This window comes from Ammospiza nelsoni, chromosome 1 (genome assembly GCF_027579445.1).
Source record: "Ammospiza nelsoni isolate bAmmNel1 chromosome 1, bAmmNel1.pri, whole genome shotgun sequence".
In the NCBI taxonomy this organism is placed as follows: domain Eukaryota; kingdom Metazoa; phylum Chordata; class Aves; order Passeriformes; family Passerellidae; genus Ammospiza; species Ammospiza nelsoni.
In genome coordinates this window covers 15792406-15816634 of record NC_080633.1, presented here as the reverse complement: position 1 = coordinate 15816634, position 24229 = coordinate 15792406, and the positions used below count along the sequence as shown (strand labels likewise).

Genomic DNA, 24229 nt, shown 5'->3' with positions numbered 1-24229 from the left:
CATTACACATGCTTAGTGCCTCTCTTGAAACAGTGCAGCATTCCTTTGATGCTATTCATGGGACAAACAAGTTGACTGATGAAGGGAATTTACCTGCAAGAAAAAAATGTCCAAGAGTATCAGCATGTTTACACTGTGACCTTCTGGTTATTGGCTGCTCCACAGTGTGCTGCAGAAGTTAAGCTTTGTACACTGCAGTTGGTTCAGCTCTCACTAAAACAGCTCCTTAGATTCCTGTGATCAGTTCTCTCCTAATAAAGTGTGCTAGGTTGGACAGACCTTTACTGAAATCTCCTGGAGAAGCAAAACAAAACCCTTCTCAAAAAGATGGCTGGGTTTGTGCAGGAGGTGAAATGAAGTGGGTTAAGAGGGTTAGTGAGGAGAATGAGTTGACCCAGGGGAGAAGTGGAAGTACATTTAGAAACACTGAAGAATGAAATGCAGGGGAATTACCCATAAAATGGGGTACAGGAAGAAGTTGGAAGTATACAGAAGGCAGCAGAAATAAAATCAGAAGTGAGGGATTGACAAAGATGAGAGCTGGGAGACTAAAAAGAGTAGAGCTGGGAATGGTGGCTCTAGTTTTGGGAGGAGGAAATTTGGAGCAAATGCAGCTGAGTTCCTCCATGTGTCAGTAAAAGCTGGGGTGTGACAGAGCACTTCTCTTCAGCCATCACACAGGCATCAGTATTGCACCAGCCCTGCGGGCTGTTCCCTGTCTGCTCTTGAGGTGGCTCTGGGAACCTGGACTGTAACAAACCTCTTGGCTCCCCAAGGAACTGCCCTTGTTCTTTCTTTTGTAGGCTGTTTTCTCTACTCACTTAATTTCAATAAAGCCATGATGTTTTACTTTCGAGCTGGAACTGACCATCTGCAGAGCAGGGGAAGAACACTGCCCCATTACCTCACTGAAACCCCATCTGTCTTCTCAGTGAATGTGTGCCTGCAGCACATAGCTGGTGATTACATGGTGGATGTGTTTCCTCTCCTGTGACAGAGAGCTGGGGTGGCAGCTGATTCTTGTAAGGTCACTGGAGGAGGTGGCCTTTTTGGGGGACTGAGTGTGGAAAGTATTCTTCAGCCTTGATTTAAGCAGAGGTCTTATGTGAGCTGCTCTTTCAGCATCACTTTTGCTATGCACATACAGATTTTGCTGAAATTGCTTTTCTGGCCTGTTCTTGAAAAGTTTAATGAGAATTTTACTCTCTAGCTCTGCACCAGTCAGGTTTAACTGACTACAGTTACTGTGCTTTGTCCTGAGCAGTGAAAAAGCCAGGTTTCTTCATGTGGGTGACTTCCCTACCACTTCTCTACCACCTTTTGCATTTAAAATATTCAGAATATAGATTTTAATAAACATTAATTCTACCTTTCCCCCTATCATTAGGACAGAGGAGGAGATACTGCTGTATTTCCAGAATTCCTTCCTGAAGCCTGCGTTGGAAATCATATTGTCTGTGAGCAAGCATGAAAAATGGGAGTGTTAAAATGGAGAAAAGTCAGCTGTAACATTATCTCCCATTTAAAATTAAAATGGTGAAAGCGTAAAAGCATTGGAAAGCCTTTGCTCACGTGCAGTTACACAAACTAAAATAACTGGTGACAAATAAGCAATCACCTGTGAGGGTGTCAGAGTGTTCCCTTCCAGATGTGCCCAAGTTTATTGAGATTCTCCTTTTTAACCAAGAGCAGAAGTAGTGTTCCCCTGGTACTTTGCATTTGTCAGTGTGTATTCAGAGAGACTTGAAAGGAATAGATGAACCCATTTCCTCTAGCAAAGCACTTTCCTCTAGCTTTTCTCTCATCCCAGCCTGAAAGTCTGTGAAATGTGACTGATTTTCATAGTTCAGAGCTATCTTGACTTCTTCCTAAAACTCTTAACAGGTCTAATGCTCACACAGCAGTTCTTCTCATTCCTTGTGTGTTGTTTAGTTTCCTCCAGCATTCATTATTGATATTCATAAGAGCATATTGTGCTGCTGATCTAAGCAAATTGGACACAAAGTGAGCTGGCTTATTTTAGGACTTACCTTTGTGTAATCATGTCTGACTGGCCCCTTTTTGAATGTGTGTGCCCCATTTCCTTGTATAAGTGAAATATATTTTGGGTGAGAACAGTCTGAGGTGAAAGTCAGCAATTCTGAGCCAAAATCTGTGTGTGCACCTGGGCACAGCTTCAGCCCAAAATGATAATGGCTAAGCTTACAAACTATCAGCTGATTTTAAAAAAAATTTACTGTTTTAAGAGTGAATGGGCCATATATTTTATTTCTTTTAATTATAATAGTGTGAACCTCAGGTTCATAGGAGGAGCAGGACAAAACTGTGATAGTTTTGTTACTTCAGTGGGGCGATTATCATAGTTTAGTTTTCCATAATTTAATTTCAGTAGGGTGATAATCATAGTTTAGTTTTTAAAAACTAATAATAGCTTTTACTTTTTAGTTTAGCTTTACTCCCTGTACTCAAGACAATTTTCTAGCAGAATTGCATGATAAATACATCATTATATCTGATAGTAGTAGGTAGATATTTGAACCTTAGAAGGTGGTTTTAATTAAGGATGGAAATGCATTGTCTGTACTGACCTGAGGGCAGAAGCCACTGTGTGTGTCCCCTCGCAGGGGTCTCGTGGCAGTGCTGTGGTACCTGTGCTGCTCTCCTCTGCCTGCCAGCTCTAACCACAGAGCTGTCTCCTGGCTTTCCTCACAGTGTGCTGGGAAGATGGGTAGGACAGTATCCAAATGTGGCATCTTGAAGTTGCCTTAGGAGTGGTGTAAAGGAGAAAATAGACTGAATCACAAGGGAAGCAGCAGAAGAAGAGATTTTTAATTTGGCCGGATAGCTATTTTTGTGGAGAGTAAATCATTACTTTTGAAGCCATCTGTCTGAATTGCAGTGAATCTCACCATAACTGATCAAGAGTAATACATAATTAAATAGTAGTGCTCAAATGAGTATCTCTGCCTTGCTTTCATCTCGTTCCCTTGGTTCTGGTGTTTGACAAGTACCTGTCTGCTGCCTCGGAGCTGTGAAGGTGGCTGTTCATACCTACACCGCTGCCCTACTTTCGAGCAATTCATGCAGTGAGAAACCTGATTATTTTTTCAGTCTAGTGGTCCTGCAGTGTGCTGTGGTGGAAACTGTGCCTGCACTCCCTGCAGTTTGATGCTGTGTGGTGAATCCACAGCGTGTCCCCCTCAGCTGTAGCAGCAGCGCCGATGTGCCCTGGCTGCCGCGGCCCTGCCAGCGCGGGGATGGAGCAGAGGAGCGCTGGGAGGCTCCAGCTGCCGCTGGCTCGCAAGGTAAACACTGGGTGACCTCTAAGCCAGCCAGTCAACTCACGCCTGGCCTTATTAGGCAAGCTGCAAAGCCGTGTCTGGGGACGGAACGGGCTGCATGAGCCGCGCAGCCCAGAACGGATCCGGCGCAGACCCCGGGAGATGCGACCCAGAAGCGCGGTGCTGACAGCGAGCTGCTGTGCTGAGCCTGCCACTGACACTGCAGCCTGCCTGCAGATAGCAACTATTGTGCTAGAGCTGGCTTTAAAAGTGAAATCCTTTTGTGCAAATGTTAGTGGCTGCAGTTCTGTTCCTAGCTGCCAGCGAGCTGCTGTGCCTGGGCCTGCCACTGACACTGCACCCTGCCTGCAAATAGCAGGAATTGTGCTAGAGGTGGCTCTAAAAAGTGAAATCCTTCTGTGCAAATGTTAGTGGTTGTAGTTGTGTTCCTAGCACAGTTTTATAACCTTAGGATAGCAGTTCACGCTGTCAGTCCATATACTGAAACACTCTGTGGGCCTTTGCTGGAAGTATGTCTTCATTCCTTGCACTGCCTGCTTTCAGAGGAGTACTGGACTAAGAGGAACTATTTATTTTCTTTTTTTTAATGACTCTGGGACTTGTTTCTCCTCTCTTATTATGCAGTTTTATGCCCTTTATTGGAAAACTTATTTTTACTGCCTAAAACAGTTATCTCCCTCCGAGAAGAAAGGGTACATTGGCACCCACTGTCTGTGTACAGACCAGGACTAAGCTAGGTTGCTTCACACCCACCTCATGAAATCTGACTTTCACATGGAAGAAGCCTTTTAAAAAGTATTTACGTTTTTTCTTTAGTGTAATCTCCATAGATTTAGACAAGCAGATGCTGTGCAAACTTTCCCAGGCAGCTCTGGGAAGGCTCTTTGGATCTGACTTGTGATTAACTTCCTGGCACCCCCCTGAGCACCAAGAATGTTGGTGATTTTTGCAGGGGCCTTGGCAGTGAATGAGGGCAATAAAGAGAAAAACTCCATAGCTGCCATGAATTTAAACCTGCTCTCTAGAGAACAGACTCCAGATCTGCAGCATCACTGGGTTAGCTTTTTATCCTCTTAATTTTTGCTTAGCTGTGCTGGTTGCAGATTAAGCCTGGTACATGTGCCTTTTTCATAGTGCAGTGACAGTACTGGCAGTTGACCTGTCCTACCTTGACCATCAGCTCTTGAATAAAGCATACATTTTTCTTTATTTCTTTTAATAAATATTTAATTTTCTGAGAAAGCATTGCAACATGCCATAAACAGGATGGGAGCTGGGGTCAAGTATTTCTTGTCTGCAAGGGTGCTGTCTGTTTGAGGCTTGAAAAATTATATCTCAGGGTAAGTATGCAGGGATAGGATGTGGCCTGTGAAATGTCACATTGCAGTGGTAAACAAAATTGGTGTTTTCCTTAGATGACTACCACAAAGAGCCAAAGAACTTTGTTATAAATTCTTTCTTAGGGTATGCATGCCTCTCTCTGCTCCCTTATTGGGTTTTTACACATGTGCAGAGGTGTTCAAGATCAGGCAGGAGAAAACTCAGTAGTGTGGCAGGGCTTTTTGTGGCACCTACCTGCATGGGGCAACTTGCTGCTCCAGGCAAGGAGACAGCCTCGTACTGCTTGCAGACACTAGAAGTGTCAGAAGATGGGGAAACCCATCCTGGAAACCTTGGCTGCTTGTTTTTGAGGCACACAAGTTTAAGTCTCCCAACAAGAGTTTAAGCCTGGGCCATCTCAGCAGCAAAGCTGTTGTTCACTGCAACAGCAAAGAAGAAGCTGAGGCTTCACAACTCCACTGAAGGATGTCCACAAGCTGTGACTGACCCTCTGCCTTCACAGTGTGAGCTCCAGCTGCTCCACAGAGAGCTGTGCTGTGCAATGCTCTCCAGTGCTGTTTCACTGGGTAAAACACCATGTCTCCTCAAAGTCCTTGAGCTGTTTAATGATTGAGATTGTCTGTATTGCTGGGAGAGGAGTTCCTGCCCTATCCTCCTTTCCAGCCATTTGCTCAGTGCAGAAATGGATGTGTTCACACCTGACATCTTCTGTCTGGGCTTTGGGCCCAGAGACAGATAGGTGTGACTGAATACAGATAATGTGCCCCACTGATATATCTGATTACACATGAGAAAAGGGCATCTGGCCTTTGAACTTCCTTGAAGGAGCTTCTCGAGTCTGATCCTACTCCTAAAGAGGAAAACCTTGGACAGCTTTTAATTATGCTGCAGTCTTGTCATGCAGCTTTGTGAACAGTGATATGAGAGGTAGGGATGTTCCCTGTTCTGAAATGTGTTCCAAAGATACCAAAATCCCCTTATAAGGGTAATTAATTGCTGATATTAATGAATGGAGTGAAGTGTGAAATAGTAATCTGGAGATGAGGATTTCTAGTGTGGGTACAAAAAATACCTGTTGTTCTTCCTTTTCCCAGAGCACATTACTAAATAGCCAGTACAAAAAGACCATCCATGTTCTTTCAACACATTTTGTACTACAAACCTCAGTCCCCTTTATAAATCTTTCTAATCAGCTTTTTTCATCTCTTTGCATATGACCTGTTTTAAAGTACACTACACAAGCAATGCGCTGCTGAAGTTAAACTGAAGACTTGTCCTAAACACAATCACTGGCCAAACATAAATCATCTCACCAAGATGATTTTTTGGAAAGGATTATATTTGCTTTCCACTGGAGTGATGACACCATGTCAGGAAACTTTATCCTATTTTTGAAGTTCATAAGAATGGCCTCAATTTAAGAAATGAGAAGATACCACTTCCCCACATACATGGGGTTTGGATGGAGAAGACAAACCTGACTGGCATTGCCAACCCAGAATATGTACTGTGATTGCAAGGTGGGCTGCTGGGATGTGACTTGAGCTTTTATGTGATTGTACTACTGAAATTATCTTCTGGGAGATTCTTGACCTGTCCTTCAGCTTTGGGCTGGCTTCTTGAACAACTTGGCAGAGATTGCTGGAGGCTGGGAGGAAGGGGAAATAAAAGGGAGTGTCATGCCACATTCCTTTGGAAAGATACATCTACACACCAAAAACTGACAGGGTGGCGTGGGGTGGGCAAGCAGCCTGCAGCCTGGGAGGGGAGGTCAGATGGACTGATGGAAAAGAATGGTTTGATTTAGCCCAATGTTCTGACCTTCATTCCTGCAATCATCCACAGCATCTCAGATCTTGGCACAGCTCACTTTGACTAGCTAATCCAAGGATGCTCACCTTGGCCAGAAGAGCAGTGGAATAAAATTCATGAGCTCCTTTAGATCTCTACCCTTGAAGAGTGGATGAAAACATGACTTCATCATTACATTTATACAAGATCATAATTTATGCATCTCAGTTTTCTGTGTGGCTCAGATTCCTGTTTACCTAACTAGCATATTTGCAGAAAGTTTCATGCACTCACTGTGGGTTTTCTTTCCTCTGCCTTGTTGATTTCTTTAAAATTTTATTTTATTTTTAGCTTTTCTTCAAACAGCTGTCATGGGCTTCTTTGATTTTTTGCTTTTATGATAACTGCAAGTCACAACAAAGTATCTATCTCTCTTTATCACTTCTAAACACTTCTAAATATAAATTCATAAGTGATCAAAATTCCAGAGCAAAAAAGGCCTGATCTTGGTGGGACCTGGTTCATAACTCCTCAGTGCTTTGGGGCTGGCAGGCCTGGAAGTTGGGAAGCATTTTTCAAGTCCTTTAAACTCCAGCTTTGATTAGAGCTATTAGTTTTGCCAGACAAAAGGAAGATATTTTCCTTCTCTTCCTGTGGGAAGCTTCAGAACAATATTTAACTGCCAGCTGCTCTTTCATGAGCAGTCTCAGATTTGAAATGTATACATGCTTAACCTCCAGCTCTAAGCCCAGATGACTGCAAACTTAGCTTCCCACTGGGCTGCCCCCCTTTCTGAAGGCTGAACTGTTGTTCTCTCTGTGTTTGCTTATGTTGGAAGCTGCTAATGCTGAAGAATTAATGATGGCAGAGGGGGACAAGAACATTACTACTGATTTGTAACACAGCCTTGATAACATGGTTTGGCTGAGCACACTTGTAGGTCCTGGAGACTGGGTCATTTTTGAAGGGCAAACTGCTCTTCCCCCTTTCTTCATCGAGTATTTCGAGATTAACTTATTTTTCTCTGGGAAAGATTTGCTCTTAAACCTGCTGTTTTTAAACAAGCAGCAAAATGCTAAATCCAAGACTTCTTTTCTTGATACACTTGACTCTGCTGACTTACTGGTTTTGCACCCTGTTTTTTTCCACTTCCAAATCTGGTTAAGGGCCAGCACAGAGACTCCTCTTGTGACAGGTGATCCCTTTTTGGTGGAAAGGAGGGACAGAAGTGGTCACTTACCTACAGTTCAGTATTCCAAATGATCTGTGTGAAGTGCATAGCATTGCTGTAATACCCAAAGGCTCCAACAGCTCAGAGTTTTAATACTGGGACCAGTGTTGGCACATACCCCTCATATTGACTCAACACTGAATGAACTCTGGGATTGCAGATTCTGCACAGCAGCACAATTTCAGTATCAACAGCAGTGCCAGGAATGTTAAATCATAGATCCTCTATCATGCACATAGATCCTGTGCATGGAGCAATGGCTGATGATCACCTTCCAGCCAAACATGAAGAGATGTTTAAGCCAAACTCTAGGTACTTTTGTGAAGAGCTTGATAGAGATTCTTTCTTTAATTGAATATTTTACTTTCCCTCTCTTTGGACCCATGAGGTAGCCCCTGGATTCTTGACCTGCCAGCTGTATAATAGGAAAAGGAGTCCCATTTGCACCAAAGCCTATCACAGATATTTCTTCCCAGGTGGTAGCCAGACCAATTGTAGAGACTGGCTTCTTACTGTGTACTGTAGGCAGAATATGAACAGCACAAGCAAGAGCCTGTTTAAAAATTACACAATTGTGAAAGGCATTCCAGAGTTTTCCTGTCTTTCTGCAGCTCTCTGTGCTCTCCCTTCTGCACCTCATTCACCAGGACAAAACATTGAGGATGATGTATAGCAGAGCAATGGGGGAGCCTGACCCTGCCCTCCACAAAAACAACCATACCCCTCCTCCTGTTGTAGGGGACATTGCCAGATGGGGGGTGACATTTGAGCTGAGCCCACCTCCTTTGTTAGCCAGAAGAGTTGATCCCTTTTACTGATCATAAGAGCTTGTGCCTTTTTCTTTGTTCTGGCACCTCCTGAAAAGCACGCCCAGCAAAAATGAAAGGAAATATTTACTCCCATTGTAGCTGTCAGGCTGGGTCACTAGGGGAGCAGGAGCTAGCAGAGCTGCTGCAGCAGGAGGAATGATGGCTAGGACTGTCTTTATTGGCAGCCTTGAGCTATTGCATCAGCTCAGCTGTCAGGTCTAACTTCTCCTTCAACCTTGCTAAAGATTGCAGACACAATATTTATCAAATGAGTGATGTTTACCTGAGCTTTATCAGAAACTTCCCTTACTGTGGACCAGATGAATTACAGGTGGTTAGAAATGCTCCAAGTAATAATACCTCTATTAATGAGATCAGGTAAACAATCTTCAGACAGGCAAGGTTGAGAAAGAAGGTTTTTTTCTGGGGGCAGGGTGTCTCTTGTTGCTATACCAACACATATCCTGGTCCAGAATTTCCCCATGAGCTATTACCAACAGCTCCTTAGTAAGTTCTGCCTCATCTTATTTTTGTGTTTTTAGCACACCTGCACTTATGCCTTGGCCATAAAGTGCCAGATTTTCATGTTAATTGAAGGTTTGGACTAGTGCCAACAGATTACATTTTTTGTATATATTAGGCTCAAGTACATGGAGGCCTTCACAGCTGGTCAGGAGTGCACAGCAGTGTTGGTTTGTGTTCTGTTGGTAGTGCTGGGAGTGGTTACAATTAAACATGTAATTGGCAAGGTTACAGCAAAGAAAAGAAACATGGTATGTACCATCAAATATTTCTGAACAGAGAGGGTTACTTGATGAGTCAGAGGCTTCAATATTCCTTGTGTTGGGTGATTCTTGTTCCAGGGAGTTCTGGACTGTTGAAAGATGAGCTAAGAAAAGGTGCTTTGATTAGGTTGACTCCAACATGATTTATGTTTTTAAAAATAAATATATTAAAACAAATATCAGGTGCATTGGACAAGATGGAATGCATGTTCTTCTATCCATTGCAATAACTTGTGAGCATGAAGAACAGTGTTTTGATGACCTAGAGAAGCTAAATACAACTTCATGATGAGCGAACAGCCATTAATAGGTTTTTGATAGAGTAGGTTTTTCACTTGTGGTTTTGCAGTTTTTCACAGCATCATTGTTCATATCTTGTCCATACATTTAAGTTCCCGGCATAGGATCAGGGTTCTGTTCTACCAGGCATCACAAAAACAGGTAAGAATAGTCAAGAACTTCAGCCTTGTGTTTCTAGTCTGCCTTTTCATGGTCCTGACAACCCCAGTCCTGTGGAGAGTTTTCTACATATAGAATCATAGAATGGTTTGGAATGGAAGGGATCTTAAAGATCATCTCATTCCAACCCCCCTGCCAGGGACACTTTTCACCAGCCCAGGTTGCTCAAAGGCCCATCCAGCGTGGCCTTCAACACTTCCAGGGATGGGGCAATTCACAGCTTCTCTGGACAACCTGTTCCAGAGGCCTCACCACCCCCATAATAAAGAATTTCTTCCTAATATCCAAACCTACCCCTCTTCAGCTTAAAGCCATTGCACCTTGGCCTATCTACAGGTCCTTGTAAAGTTCCTTTCCTGCTCTCTTGTAGCCACCTGTAGGCACTGCAAGGTGCTCTAAGGTCTCCTTGGAACCTCTTCTGTGCTGAACCACCCTATCTCTCTCAGCCTGATACAGATAGCAGCTAAAATCTTTTGGAAGGGAAGAGGTCTGTTGGAGGGAAGCTGATAGAGTTCCCTATTTGTTTGGATTGGGTTAAGTGCATGGACCTGTTTCAATCACATATTTAATGCTTCTTTGTGTCTGTGTTAGACCATCAGGTAGTTCAGTGGGAGCTCCTAAGCCAGGGTTATTGCACCATTGCAAACAAATATTTCCAGACTTTCAAAATTAGCTAAAAGGGTTCCAACTCTTCAATCCAAAATCCATCAAATCTGTTTAATAAAAAAAAAGGTAGCTAGACAGTACTTTAGTGCAATTTTTTACCTTCTGTCTCAAATTAAAATATTTGGAGCTGTGGTGTCTGTTCTTAAATCCCTACCCCCACCAGTAATTTTGCTCATATGTTATCCATAAATCTTGTCTGTTTTAAATGTTCCAACTAATAGTTAGGCAAAACATTTAAGCATAATGCTATGATTATCAGAGTCCATTTTTTGGCAGCCTGGATACTGTTTTTCTTAAATAAGCACTGCAGTTTATCCTGATTAGAGATATGAAGGAATTATTCCTCTTCTCGACATTTTTTCTGTTGTTGTTGGGGGTTTTTTTGTTTGGTTGGTTTCTTAATATGAGGATTCAGGGGTTCTGCATTCGTTTTGCAGGAATATAGTGTGCAATTTGGCTGGATATTTGAAGTGGTAATATTATAAATCTCCCAATCACCACTGCCCAATCTGTTTTAGCATTCATGTGCCTAATTTCTGTTCGTAATCTGATTATTGGCTTGAGCTGCTCCGGCTTGCAGCCTATTGCTATGCATTTACTGTACTCCCTGGGACGCAGAGCCTGACAGCTCCAGTCCTGTGCTATGAAAAATCTCTACACGATATTGCTAAGACAGGCCTAAGGGCTGTGCCTGCTTCAGAATTAGCTGCTATTGTAGTTTCTCTTTGCCGAATCCTTTGTTTGTGCAACCATGTTCAGAAATCCTTGGATCTCCAGCTATTTGGGAAATGTTAAATACTCTGAGGAGCAAGGTAAGAGTTCCAAGCAGATAAAAGAAAATGCAGTTTTTGTGTGTTAATCTCTCATTTGTATGTCTGCATGTGTAAATGTTGTTTGACTGGCTCTCCTGCAGCTGCATTAGGTACTTTAGCAATCAGTATGCAGTTAGTCACCCAGGCTATTTTGTTATTTCCTAAAGGACACTTTTGAAAGATCCGATTAGATGGATCTTTTAATTAGCTTAGCATGCCACCGACTTAGGGCCTTTAAATATACTGAGTAATGCTGGAAGGTTATAGCTACTTTTTCTTTTTAGATTGTTCATTTTAAATTTCCTGCATATTAAATTATGGATAGTAGTTTTATCGGGTAGTTTGTGCCTAAGGGAGAGAGAACTCGACTGAACAAATGGTTAAACTTGTGAGCAAGTCTGATTTACACTTCAGTAAAGATTCTCTTAATTTTGAATAAAAATATTTTAAATTGCTATAATATGATTATGAACATGTTTAGAATTATTCAGTAAAAAGCACAAAAAGAACAAAATGCTGTTGTAAATTTTTTTTTCTGTCTATAGAGTACAGTGAGGGTGGGTTTTTTCATCTTTAAATTAACCATTGAATAAGACTCTGCTAAACTGATGTTTCTTTTGTGGGCATATTTATTGTCTTTTGAGACAGAGTTGTTTACTTTTCCTCCTGTGTTTGTATTTAAGACTTCCATATTGTGGTAAGTAAGTTTTATTGGACTTTAATCCCCCCCACATGGTGTTTAATTTGAACAGGAGGAAATACATAAAATATCAAAACTCTGTAATGGAATTTTATTGTCTGCTAAGTTTTTCTGTGTTTGGGATGTGGGGGAAGATCGGGACTCACCCCTGTGAAACACAGCAGAGTTTTAAGATTATTTTGAGGCATTAAAGATGTGGTGTGTATGAATGTTGCTGCATGTGTTTAAGGGGTGCAAGAGCCAAACTGGCTGGTGTGCCCCTCCTAGCAGCCCTTCTCCCTCCCTGCTCCCTGGGAAGCAGTGCAGGCTCCTTTCTTCCCTTCTCATATTCCCTCCCCAGTTTTGGCTGGGCTACGCAGAATTTCTCTGTGGTCTGCTTGTGGTTTTCATGGTGGACAGCTGTTCCAGTGCCAATAATTCTAGGATGGGTTGCATCCTGTTGGAACAGCTATAAATTTAAGATATGCCTGGTTCTGATTAGCTAAGCTGATACTGAGCTGGGCTTTGGAAGTTAGTGCACAGTCCTCTCAAAGTAATGTAAATCTCGCCTTTTTAGAGGATCCATATGGCTCAGAGTATTCTTTTTAATGCTGTAGTGTAAAATATAATGATTTATATACCATTCACACTGTTTTTCTTATAATATTCTATTTTGATCTAACAAGATGTTTTTGTGTAATATGTGTGCTTTATTCTCCACTTAATGGAAAGAGAAAATTAATGTTAACAAAAACAGGAAAAGTTGCCTAATAAAGTTGAAGACTGCTATTATCAAAGCTGCTTGAAATCTGCACTGACTTGTAGCAGATGCCTAGAAAATGCCTTTTTGCATATTTTTAGCTTCTTTATCAAGTTGTTAAAATCATCTTTTTCTGTTGCTTTTTAGAAGTTTTTTCAATCTTTATACCTGTAGGGGTGGCAGAAGGAAATGGAAGAGGATAAGAAGTTTTGAAATGCTTAGACAAAATGTACCTTCTCTAAATTAAGACCCATATTGTCAGCTATAATAAGTTTCATTAAACCCTTTCTGCAAAAATAAGAGACATTCTACCCAGACTTAAAATACTGTGCATAAGCAAAAAAATATTTTTGCAGTTAGGTCTTCCTTGAAATAGTTAAATCTCAGCTCTGAGGTAGGGTAATAGGAGTGTAGCTGCCACTGAATTGTTCTAAAGTCTGGACTGTGTTCTGAAGTCTGGGTCTGGTTTTGAAAAATAAAATGATTGCTGTGTCAGTGACCAACTGTTTATTAATGTAGGGTCTTGGGTAGTAGATTTAATACAGATGGGGATGGAAGGCAATTTGTCATTGGGAGTGAGTTGTCAGTAGCTCCATGTGGTTTTGCACAGCAGTCCCAGGCCAGGACCTGCTCCCTGGCTGGCAGAGCTCTGGGGTGTCTTGGTTGCATCCTCACTGAATGGAGGGAGAGGAGGTTCCCTCCTTCCACTGGTCATCATTTAGACCCTCTGGTGATGCACTTGATTGCAGAAATTAAAAAGTTTAATCTAGGAGAGGGTGGGGAGATTGCCCATTGCTTGTTATGGTTCACACAGTTTTGGGAACCCAGAGGCTTTGTAAAACATGCTTTTTAACATAAGGCTGCAGTTTTGCTCTCAGTGTAAACATGAGTTCCTCTGTGAAATGCATGTTGTAAGGCTATTCAGAAAAAAAAAGGGAGCTTCCAAACAGTAGGCAATCTTCAGAAATATTTCTGCCATGGATGTGTAATACTATTGCAACAGATCCTCAGCTGGACATCTCTTGGCTTCTGCAGTGAATATGCAGCTTTAATAGTATTGCCAGGCTGCAGCCAAAAAGGCTCTTGCTGTTTGCAGCATTTCTCATTTGCAGAGTGCTTCATAAACATGTCCATTGTCCATGTTAGAAGCTGGGAAACAGTGATTTTAAATGATCACCTCAGGCTGTACTGCTAAACCACAAATATTAGGAATAGAACATGGCAGTTCCATAAAATGTTGATGCTTTTGATGTATCTACTGTCTGTACTCATTTTCACAAAGCTTTGGTTTTTCACCATCTTGGACATGCCAGCAGGTGCTCCTTTGCATAGAGAGAAGGCCTCTGCACAGTCTTTTGCAGGGGAAAAAGGTTAGGATTGGAAACTATAACCCAGTGTACCAGAAGTTCCCCATTTATTACAGGATCTTCAAATTGATGTGATTTTTTTTTCTATTTCACAGATTTTGCCAAAGGAAACTCAATCAGATTTAAGCCTTCACGACTGCTCCTAAGGAAGAGAGCATTAAGGTAAGGTTGAGTTTTTCTAGCCCAATGAAGATGGCTGGTTGCAGTAACTTTCATTGCTTGAATCTACATTTATCCTTTGTCAGGAAAAGTGATTATTGGTCCTCTCACAGGACCAAGCTTTTGTACAGAGCAGATGTTCTGATCAAGCATTGAAAACACCAACTGCCTCTACAGTAATGTTAAATTTTCTAGCTGACATTACTAAAGGGAAAGTCCCACTGTGCACTGAGCTTCCTGCCATTGCAATGCTCATTTTAATGCCCATTTTTCCTTGCATGGCATGGGCAGAGTACAGACATCCAGTGTGAACTAGCCTGGAACACTTACGTGTCTGTAAATCAGGTAGCTGAAGTGGGTAAATTAATTATACATCCTGCAGGGAGCAGTCTGGGGGGAGAGAAGAAGGGGACACTGCAGAGATGAGTGGGCTGGTGCTGTTGCTTCCATGCAGGGCTGTGGCTGTGGTCTGTGTCCTTAGGGCACACTTGCACAAGGCTGAGTAAGGGGAATACAATTAACAGTTAAGCAAGATGGCAGGTCACATTCCCTCTCTCTTCCCATCCAAGCTGCCTTGGGTGTCCACATTTGTGCTTGCTGGACTCATCCAAATGGCACAGAGAGGAGGTCAGGAGCTGGGGATGGACCCTTGCCCCAGGAACCAGCTGTTCCATTGGCTCAGCTGCACAGGAACCCACCTGCCACAAGTGCACAGGCTCATCTTTGTGAGCTTCTTTTCAGCCAGTGCACACACCTGGAGCACACCTGGTTCCCTGCCATGTTGTTTCTAAGGTCCTGCAGAGGGATGGAGGGAATGGTGTACAAGACACACTGTGCTATGAAAGCAGGAGAGAAGGACATGACCGTAAAATGGACATTTTACAGCAGAGTCCAGGGAAGGAAGTTCTCCTGGAGGCAGAGAAAGAGAAGAGAAGTGAACAGCAGCACCTGGCTGGCAGGGGTACAAGTGGGTTTTGTACTTCAATCATAAAATCTCAGTATATGCCATAGCTTTAATTGGGATGGCAGGTCAGTGTTACCAGTGGCATTTGGATCAAACTTCTGGTTGCTTTTAAGGATGTAACTAGGTTAGTGGGACAGCTATTTAGAAACCATATGCTGCTGCTGCAGCAGCAGATGAAGGTTTCAGCCTGGAATCCCTGATGTACAGCATGCAGCTCACACTTACTCTGGAAGGTACCAGAACAGTATAACTACTGAGACTGTCAAGTACTCCACTAATCCTGCATTGCACATTGTTTTTAAAGACAAACTATTGAGATTGTGAAATGTTGTTGCCTGTGTTTTAACAGGAATCATCTGAATTCCTGAACAATGGAGAGTATAATGAGTTTGTTGGGGACCTGAGGCCAAGCCACACACAAATCCTGTGTGAAACAAACTGGTGGAACCTCATGCTGTTGATTGCATTTCCTGAATGCAATCATGATCAAAAGCTATATTTCAAGCAAGAAACAGACAATAAGTTCCCCTTTCAATATCCAGATTTGTCAGGGATTCAAGAAAGAATTCTTTCAAATGTCTGGTTAACTTTTTATTTTTTAGAGAAACCCATGTATTCTCTAATTATTTTAATAATAAATGTGCATAGCCTAGCTGTTAAGTGCAAAAATTCATAGTGCTGCTGCTCAGAATCTTACCCTAAATTTACAGCATGACTAGATGTAGTTGTGGCATTTCTAGAAGAGGGTTTTGGATGAGTTTGAAGGTACAATAGATTTGGCAATCCAAGTCTGACTATCTGAATCTGCTTAAGCAATTGAATTGATGCTGTGAGTGCTCCTCCAGCAGAGAAACTAATAAAGCAGGGAGAGGTCTGGAAAGATCCCTTTGAGTAAAAAGGGATTTTTTTTTTTAAGGAATTACTTATGAGTTTGTTTTTTAAAACACTTATATATAGTGATGAGTAGCCTCCTCTAATTTTTTTTAATTTGAAATTGCCTTAACATCATTCCAACTCAATTTAGATTCCTAATGAATGTTCTTATTGAACACTGTGACATGTCCTAAATATGCCTAGTTTCATTTTTAGAACTAATTTGATGTATGTGTCTATAAATACTCAATTGTTTGGCTTGACTCTGTCATCTTCAGAGCAGTGCTGTCTCTGAATCCTCTGTGCTTGGGAAAGCAATGTAATTATGCATTGGATTAAAACATTTGGGTTTTCTCATGTGCAAACATTTAAAATAAGCAATTCCACCTGCAGCTGAGCAAGAGAGAGCAAAACAAAAGTGTCTGAAGAGGTAAAACTCCTACATTGTGAACAAAACAGTGTATGATTTTGTTAAAAATTTTGATAATTGTTAATCTTTAAAAAATAGACAGTAATGGTTGACAGTCTGTCCAGAGGGAAGTGGAAAATGGGGGCACAAGGGAAACTGTGAAGGGACCTTCACAAAGCAGATAACCTGTGATGCTGTCTAGTGCAGTGAGGGTTAAGCTTAGGAAGTTTGTGGCTATTTAGGGAATTTTAATGAGTGAGCAAAGGCTGCAAGCCACCCTCTGTATAAAGGAGGAGGGAGCTCCCATACAGGAAGAACTGGATGAGGAGTAATAGAAAAAGGATGTAATGTAATAATACTAAGTGCACAGTTGTGCATTGGGGGCTGATAAATTTTTCTGTTACTTGCAACTGATGAAAGAAAAGCCTTTGCATATTAGTTTCTCATGCAGGATTGAGCAACCAATACAGTGTATATGTAAAAAAGCAAATGTGTTGTAGATCCCAGCATTCAGCTAGATATATAATAATGCTTTCACTATTAAAAAAATCATATTTTCATAAGATACTGCTGAGACCCAAGTCTGGAATCAAGACTACCCAATTCTGGTCACCATATAAAAAAAAGATTACTTAAGACTGGAATAAGTAGAGGACATTGTAACAGATAATCAATGAGACTGAGAGCCTGTCCTGAGAAATCTGAGTACATGAAGATAACCTCTTTTAAGAAAATAAGCAAGGTACCTGACAACACTGGCACAAGAACAAATGGATGGAAACCCAGTGACAGACATTTAAACAGGGTTTAAAGGAGCTCTGCCTTCAAAGTCACTAGAGCTCCCTGGAGGGGAGGAGCAGGGGGAATGTAACTAGTTTACAAGCAATCCAATAATATGGTTGTTTATGGAACCATCAGGCTAGTGCCAGTCCTGATTCCATGATTTTACCCTTGAAAATTCATGTGGGAATTAGGCATAGTGGTGGGTGTTCACACACATTTCATTTAAACAAGGATTCTGCTGTTCAGTGAATGCTTTTCTGCACAAAGCCCCTTGTTGAGGGAAGCTTAAGGTGCTGCATTGTCATAGACATTATGAAAGCAAGTGGAGATACTGCTAAATAAAGCCCAGGTATTCAAAATCTGAATGACTTTGAAGCTCATTCAAATGAGCTGGATCCCTCAGCACTTTTGTCTTAAGTAATTAAGTTGATTTGGCAAAATAAATTTGGGCTTGGTTTATAGCCTTAGGCCAATATTATTTGCATTTTTCAAACTCATCCTCAGCTAAAGTCTGCTTTTAAATGGGAACTGGCTATCTCTCCATCCAGTGTTCTCCAGGAGTGTGTCTGTAAGAAAAGAATATATTGTGAGGCTAGTAAGAATTGCAAGTGTTGGCAGTGTGGGGTCAGGCATAGAAAAACATCCAGTTAACTGTCTGAGTCTCTGCCCAGTCTCAGATGACACATGGATCCATCTGCTTGTGGCTGCTGTTTTTTCATTGTGTTTGGATTTTTGTTTAGTTCAATTACCATTTGTTTGCTGTGTAAGGACACACAGTTCTCTCTAATGGACAGCTTATTGCAGCTCTCCATCTTCTATTTGTTATTTTCTGTAGTGGTTAACATTGCTTTTCTTGGCAGTACCTGAAATAATTTCTCTAAGTGCAGTTGTTGGAGACAATTTGCAGCAGGTGGCATGGTGCCTGGTTGTGACACAACCCAGTTTCTTCATTGTCATTTCAAGGGTTTTATTCTCCCCTCAAAATCTTTAAAAGAGATGTTATTTATAAACAATATATTTATAAATGGGAATACTTATGAAACATATTAGTCAATATATGTTAAAACTCTTTTCAAGGAGAATTATTCCTTAGAAATAGTGAGTACAAAATTCATACCCTTAAAAAAAAAAGCAGCCATTTAAAATCTGTCCTCAGGAAGGATTTTCCAACAGTAAGACTGTGCAGTTTTTCTAATCAGAATGACATTAAATCATACAGCACACCAATGCTGTGACAAAATGAAGAACCTGGGATCACTGTGAGGATTTATATCTGTTACACCTGTCTACACAGTTTATTAAAGGCTTTAAGACCATTATGAGTTTTCTTATGCCCAGCTGGGATAGTCAGAATGGCTGAATACAATCATTTGTTCTCTATTTTTATTGATTGGAGAAAAAAAAGGAGCTTACAAGGAGGAGCACTTCCTCCAAAAAAGTCACTCTAAACAGTTGGGATCTACTTTAGACCATTATGATACCCACATTTTAAAGTTAAAATTTACGTATTTAATGAACATATTTAAAGAAATATTTTGTTTCATTTAAATGGGCAGTTTTCCTGTTTTGAAAAGACATGGTACAAAATTAAATGATCTGGTACTATTAGAATATTGTAAACTGTGTAAGATCCAGAGAACAGTGCAGTAACAGCAACAGAGTAGTCGTGCAGAAGGTTTCTAGGTGGAGTGTACATGCAGTACTGCCTTTGATGACATGTTTTAATATTTATGAAGAACCATTCAATATAGATTATGTTAAATGTACTTGCTTAGTAGAGCATTTTGAAGGCAGTCAGTAATCTAATGCAAAAATGTCTCACAGTCAGTTCCAAACAAGTTTCAAATTATGTTAGGTTTGGCTTTCTGAGTTTCTTTGGGTTATTTCTTAGCTCATTCTTAGGGAAAATATTTTCTTTTGTATCTCTGTTAGACTATCTTGCAGTAAATTGGTTATGTCTTGGGTTTATTTGATTTGCAGCAGAGACATCCACAGTTCTGTAAACCAGATGTTGCTTTCAGTTTTCAGAAGGAGTTCTCCCTTGAAGATAAAGAAGAACTTGCGAACAGCACAAAGGATATTGATGCTAATCTCTTAGCAGTACTTCCCAAAGGTAGGTGAGGGAGACATGCTGTGAACACAAGTGGTAATTTAACAGCATGTGAAGTTTCATCTATGCAAGTACAAGGCACAGTTAAAATCACTGAAGCACAGATGTTTTGTAAATGAGTTTTCCCTGTGAAGTGTGCATGAAGGATGAAACGGGATGAACCACAATGCTCTGTTATGAGACCTTCCTGCATCCCTGCTGCATAAAGTTCAGCTTTGTTTACCTGTTTCAATAGGCTAGTAGTTGAAATCCAAAACTTCACAGAGTTTATTTTTACAGATAGATTAATCCTGAGTTCAAAAGTATTAACTTGACTTGTTAAGTCACAGCTCTTTCCAGGCCCTTTGGTGGTTGGTGGACTCACTGTGCTTGCATGACCAATTGACTGCACTTGAATTTTTGTCTTGCATGTTAAAAGGCCTGCAGTACATATGGAGTTTAGTTTGGGGGGTATTTTATATTTTCCAAATTTCTTAGTGTGAGTAATTTCTAAAGAAAACAGCAGTTCCATCTTTATCATTTGACACAGTTGAGGTAGAGGCAAGAATTAATTCTCTTAAATTATTTAGAGAAAATTATAATGTGCTTGACCCCCAAAGGGTGACATTTAACTAAGGAACTATGTGCAACTGGCACAAAGGTGTTCCTTTCATTCAAGGATGTCATGGACATCAGAACTTGGATTAAAATTATGTGTGTGTTTGTTCTGGTGGTATTTACTCTTTTCAAACTAGCTACAAGGCTAAATGCACTAATTCCAACATGAAGGAACTGGTTTGCTCTTTTAATGTCATTTGTTGCAGAGTTCCTCTGGAAAGAAACACTTCTTCCAGCATAGCATTTAAATGCTATATAAGTGACATGCTTGCTTTTAAATATGATCGTTACAGATGTTCAGAAAGGAACATTGTTGGCAGAATGATGGAATAGAGTGATGTGCATTTATGCAATACAGACTTCTGACAGCACCAGAAAGTAATAATCCATAGTCCTTCATTATTCCTTAGCCTTACAGTCATGTGGCCAGCAATTTAACTGAGCCTTCATTTGAGAAGCCTTATATGTAAGTTGCTTCACAGTGAACTAATTTCTATTCCAGGATGTTTCTATTTTTCAAAAAAATAGTCTCATAATGAAGGCATCATATTTGGTGTGTACCAGTCTTAAGAATCAGCAGTGGGAGCTTTTGTTTGCATTCCAAGGGGACTACTTAAAGTCCAGGGCTTTTTGAAAATCCAGGTTATTTTCTAGAGCCTAATTGTGATCCAGGTTTGCATATGTTGAGAAATTGAAGGGATATGTTTACTTTTCAACTGATACAGACTGAACTGAGGCCTGCAGTTGGGCATTGAACATGTCAATACATGTTTGCTGGCATAAACAGAAGATAAATGCTTTTCCAGTCTAGTTTTAAGACCATCACCTTTCCAGTTGTGGAGAGGAAGAAGTAGGAATGAGGCTGGTAGGCTTTGCTATTCTGTTAAATTTTCCTCAAAATGAAAATATGTGGTACCTGTGTTGCAATGGTTATTTACCATCTCTGAGAAATTAATCCTCTGGCAGGTAACCTTTTGATCCATGTCTACCCAGACTTCACAAGTGTACATGCTCCCTCTCTATTATGAACTTTTGGAAGGCTTAATTGAGTTTTTACAGCTTCTGTGTTGTAAAAAGAAGACTGCTGTCTCATGGCTGCAACTTTATTCACATGTCCCTTCTGCAGCTGTCAAAAAGGGCTTTCAGTATGTTCATATTCTGCAGCAGGTTTTGGAAAGATTTCTGTGAATATATATTTCTATAAGAAATATTCCACCTTAATTTAAGGAGGTTTTAAAACATAAGATGCCCTCCAAATATACTTTTTTTTTTTTTTCATTCTGGATCAACATACAGAACAATACTGTTTTTCCTAAATAAAGGTATTCTGAAGTAAATTTTGTTTGGAAGGACTACAGTTGCCATAATTAAGATGCCTCTTGACAGTTTACCTCAGAGGGTGTCCCACCACAGCATCCTGCTCAACATCCTAAAATAAAGCCTCAAGTTCAGAGCTGTTTCTGAGCTGTGACTGTTCTTCCTCTTGCCCTTAACTGACCAATGGTGCTTACAAATGTGTTGCCATGAAGTAATCTAGATAAGGAGCTTTTACTGTGAAATTAATTATTTTAAGCTTCTTAGTGTTTTCTTGTGTGCTGAATCAGATTTTTGTGCTACTTTTTAGGTAGAAGTGTTGCTGTTCTTTAGCGCTCCCATGGTGTTATTTGTGATGGTCACATGGGAAAACATCCCATGGACAGATGGGAGCTGGCACCAACATACTCAAATTGTGAACTAAAAATGAGAAATTGGTCACCTAAATTTGCAAGGGCCAATCAGTGTCCTTGGGAGTGAAATGTCTCCAACTGATTTTTATGTTTTGAAGTAAAATATTTTATTCATCAAAAAGAAACCACTAGGCTAGAAGATTTTCTTCATTTTATCTTCTTTTGGTTTTGCTTTTTTTTTGTGCTTCTTTTTCCCTCCTTACCAAAACAAGAATATTGCTGGAACTGCTTTCCCCCAAAAGGTTCTGCAGATGTTGTGTCCAACCTTGCTGAAATTACTTCTGTAATCTCAACCTTGGAAAAAGTGTAAGGCAGCATGGAGTAGTCCCATGCTATTTTTGTCCCACGTTGTTTGGGGAGGTGTTGGGAGACATTTTTCATGAGACCTGTGCTCTTTTTAGGTCTGCAAAGTGGTAGTAGAATCTCTGGAACTTCAGCTAGCAAGTAGCAGGAGAGTGTTGAGCTAATGCTTTAGGAGTTCTTTGGATGTTCCACATTTCTTGTATGTGGACAACTTAGGGTGGGGGGAGAGAAGACTTTCACTAATAAATGAAGCTGTGCTTTAGAGATTAACTAAAGCTTGTAAAAGACCTGTTCTCTGATGATGGATTTGGTGACTGTATAAATTGGTGACTAGGGAAAAAAAAAAGGATCAGGATGTGGATGGAATGTGATTTTAGTAACTCTGAGTTCCAGAGGCCTTTGACTTGTCTGAAGACAGACAATTACAGGTTTTGTTTTGACAATGTTGTGTGTATATAGCCAACGGATGGAACAGGAAAGACGGAACAGAAAAACTCTAATAGCTGGTGGAACACAATGAAACAGTAGATTTGGGGAGGTGAGAGCAAAGTCTTTATGAGAAATAATTTCCTTTGGTGTGGATCTGAAATGAAGGCTGGTTTCAAATGGCTGATTGCATTGCCAGCACAGCTTGAGTACGCAGGGCAACAGTGGAAACTGCTCATGCATTGAGAGAAAAGTCTGTGAAAACACAACATAAAGGCTCATCTTTGCCTTGGGGTTGGTTCAGGATCAGAATGTGTTAATTCTTGATGATCCTGCACATTTTATCTGTAGTCCTACTTTCAGGCTTTTCAGCATGTAAGGTTGATGTGACAGTCAATGTCAACAGTATCTGTGAGGTGTGAGCACTGGTATTGAGTACAGCAAACTTCCTGCATGAGTCAGCTCAGCTGGAACCCTGACCAAGCCATGCATGTCAAGTTCTTGCAGCAGAGGGAAGGCAGAAAAGGTGCATCTGACCTTAAAAGGGCGGTGTTTCAGTAATATTTATCTTCCAATTATCTAGAGCAATGAGATCTGGTAGCAAGAAAAATAAGCTGATACGTTTACCTCTGCAGTGGAACAATGTCAGCTAGACACTCCTGACTCATCAGGTGTTTCTGATGGCAATCTCTGCCAGTTTAGCAGGCATAGACTTTCACTTGCTTTAACTTTTGATCCCTGGGTCAACAGGGTTAGAGCCCCAGATGTGCATTGGCTCAAGAATAGGGGCACACAGCTTTCAGCACCACGTTTGCCAAGGTCACAATATGTGGATGTGCGTGTCTGTGTGTTAGGCACACCCCACCCCAGTGCACTGCTTCCCTGGACAGCCTGGGCAGTTTCTCTTCCTGGTGGTAAGAAGCCACCCTGCACTTATTTGTGTAGCACTCACTGCTGCAGTGTGGTCTGCACGTGCACAGATGTGGGTATATATAGGGATTACTTCATCTATCGTGCCTCCCCTTGGTTCACTGCAGTTTTGTGGACTGTGGCAGCTGTCTGCTGGCACTTCACACCAGCAAAGGCTTCAGGGGAAGAGAAGGAAAGTATGTAAAATTAAAATTACTAGGGAAAGTTATAGCAAAGTAGCAAGTTATTAACCATGCAAGAGGTACCATGATGGTGCATGGTAATTTTCACTTCAGCAATGAGTCACTGGGGTTCTGGGGATTTGATCAATATAAGGGTGTGGAGGAAAGTAAGGAGGAGGGGACCTCTTCCTTACTGCTTCTATTTAAACATGGTCAGTCCCTGACCTTTGAGTAGGCAGGGCAAGCAGACTTTCCATAATACCTGGTTTTGAAATGGGTTACTAGGGCACTTAAGTTTGACTTTAGCTAATCAAAATACAACTTGTCCAGCATACACTACATCTTGAAAACTGCTAGGATGGACATAGCAGATTTGGGATTAGCCTGGAAGTATGTGGAGAGGAGTACTTGATGGTCACACCTATGTGCCTAATGCACTTCTGACAGCACAACCTTAATAAACTAGGAAAACAAGAGGAAAATGCTCATTTCCTCCCAAAAGCTATTTCAAACCATTGAACTTTGTTTGACTGTTCCTTCTTATTCTAAAACATTTTAGCAAGTTTCTGAAACTTATTGTTTTATAAGCTACATAATGTTTTGTTGTCTCAGTTTCAGAATTAAGAAAACTCTTTGAACCAAACAACCGAGATTTTTTGGAAATGAAAAGGTAAAGGAAAAAAGTGTTTGGCCCATAAAACAAAACACACAGCTTGTTTTGTTACCTCCTCGTAGAAACTATGCCCTCCAATCTTCAAGATGCCTGTTTTCACATTTTTCACATA

The 24229-nt window shown here is 40.9% G+C and overlaps 1 protein-coding gene across 21 annotated transcripts in view; it reads left to right on the top strand.

Annotated features, from left to right (window-relative positions):
* The window catches only part of SVIL (supervillin), a 134113-nt gene that overhangs the window by 55579 nt on the left and 54305 nt on the right, over positions 1-24229 (top strand). For 19 of the 21 annotated variants that reach the window (XM_059468597.1, XM_059468577.1, XM_059468613.1 and 16 more), the window contains 3 exons: positions 14098-14164; positions 19212-19303; positions 24057-24114. Coding sequence is in view for 18 of the 21 variants with exons in the window: in XM_059468613.1 (XP_059324596.1) it covers positions 14098-14164; positions 19212-19303; positions 24057-24114 (217 nt within the window). In the remaining 3 variants the exon portion in view is untranslated. The remainder of the gene's footprint in view (positions 1-14097; positions 14165-19211; positions 19304-24056; positions 24115-24229) is intronic. The other 2 variants (XM_059468589.1, XM_059468606.1) reach the window with 1 other exon arrangement.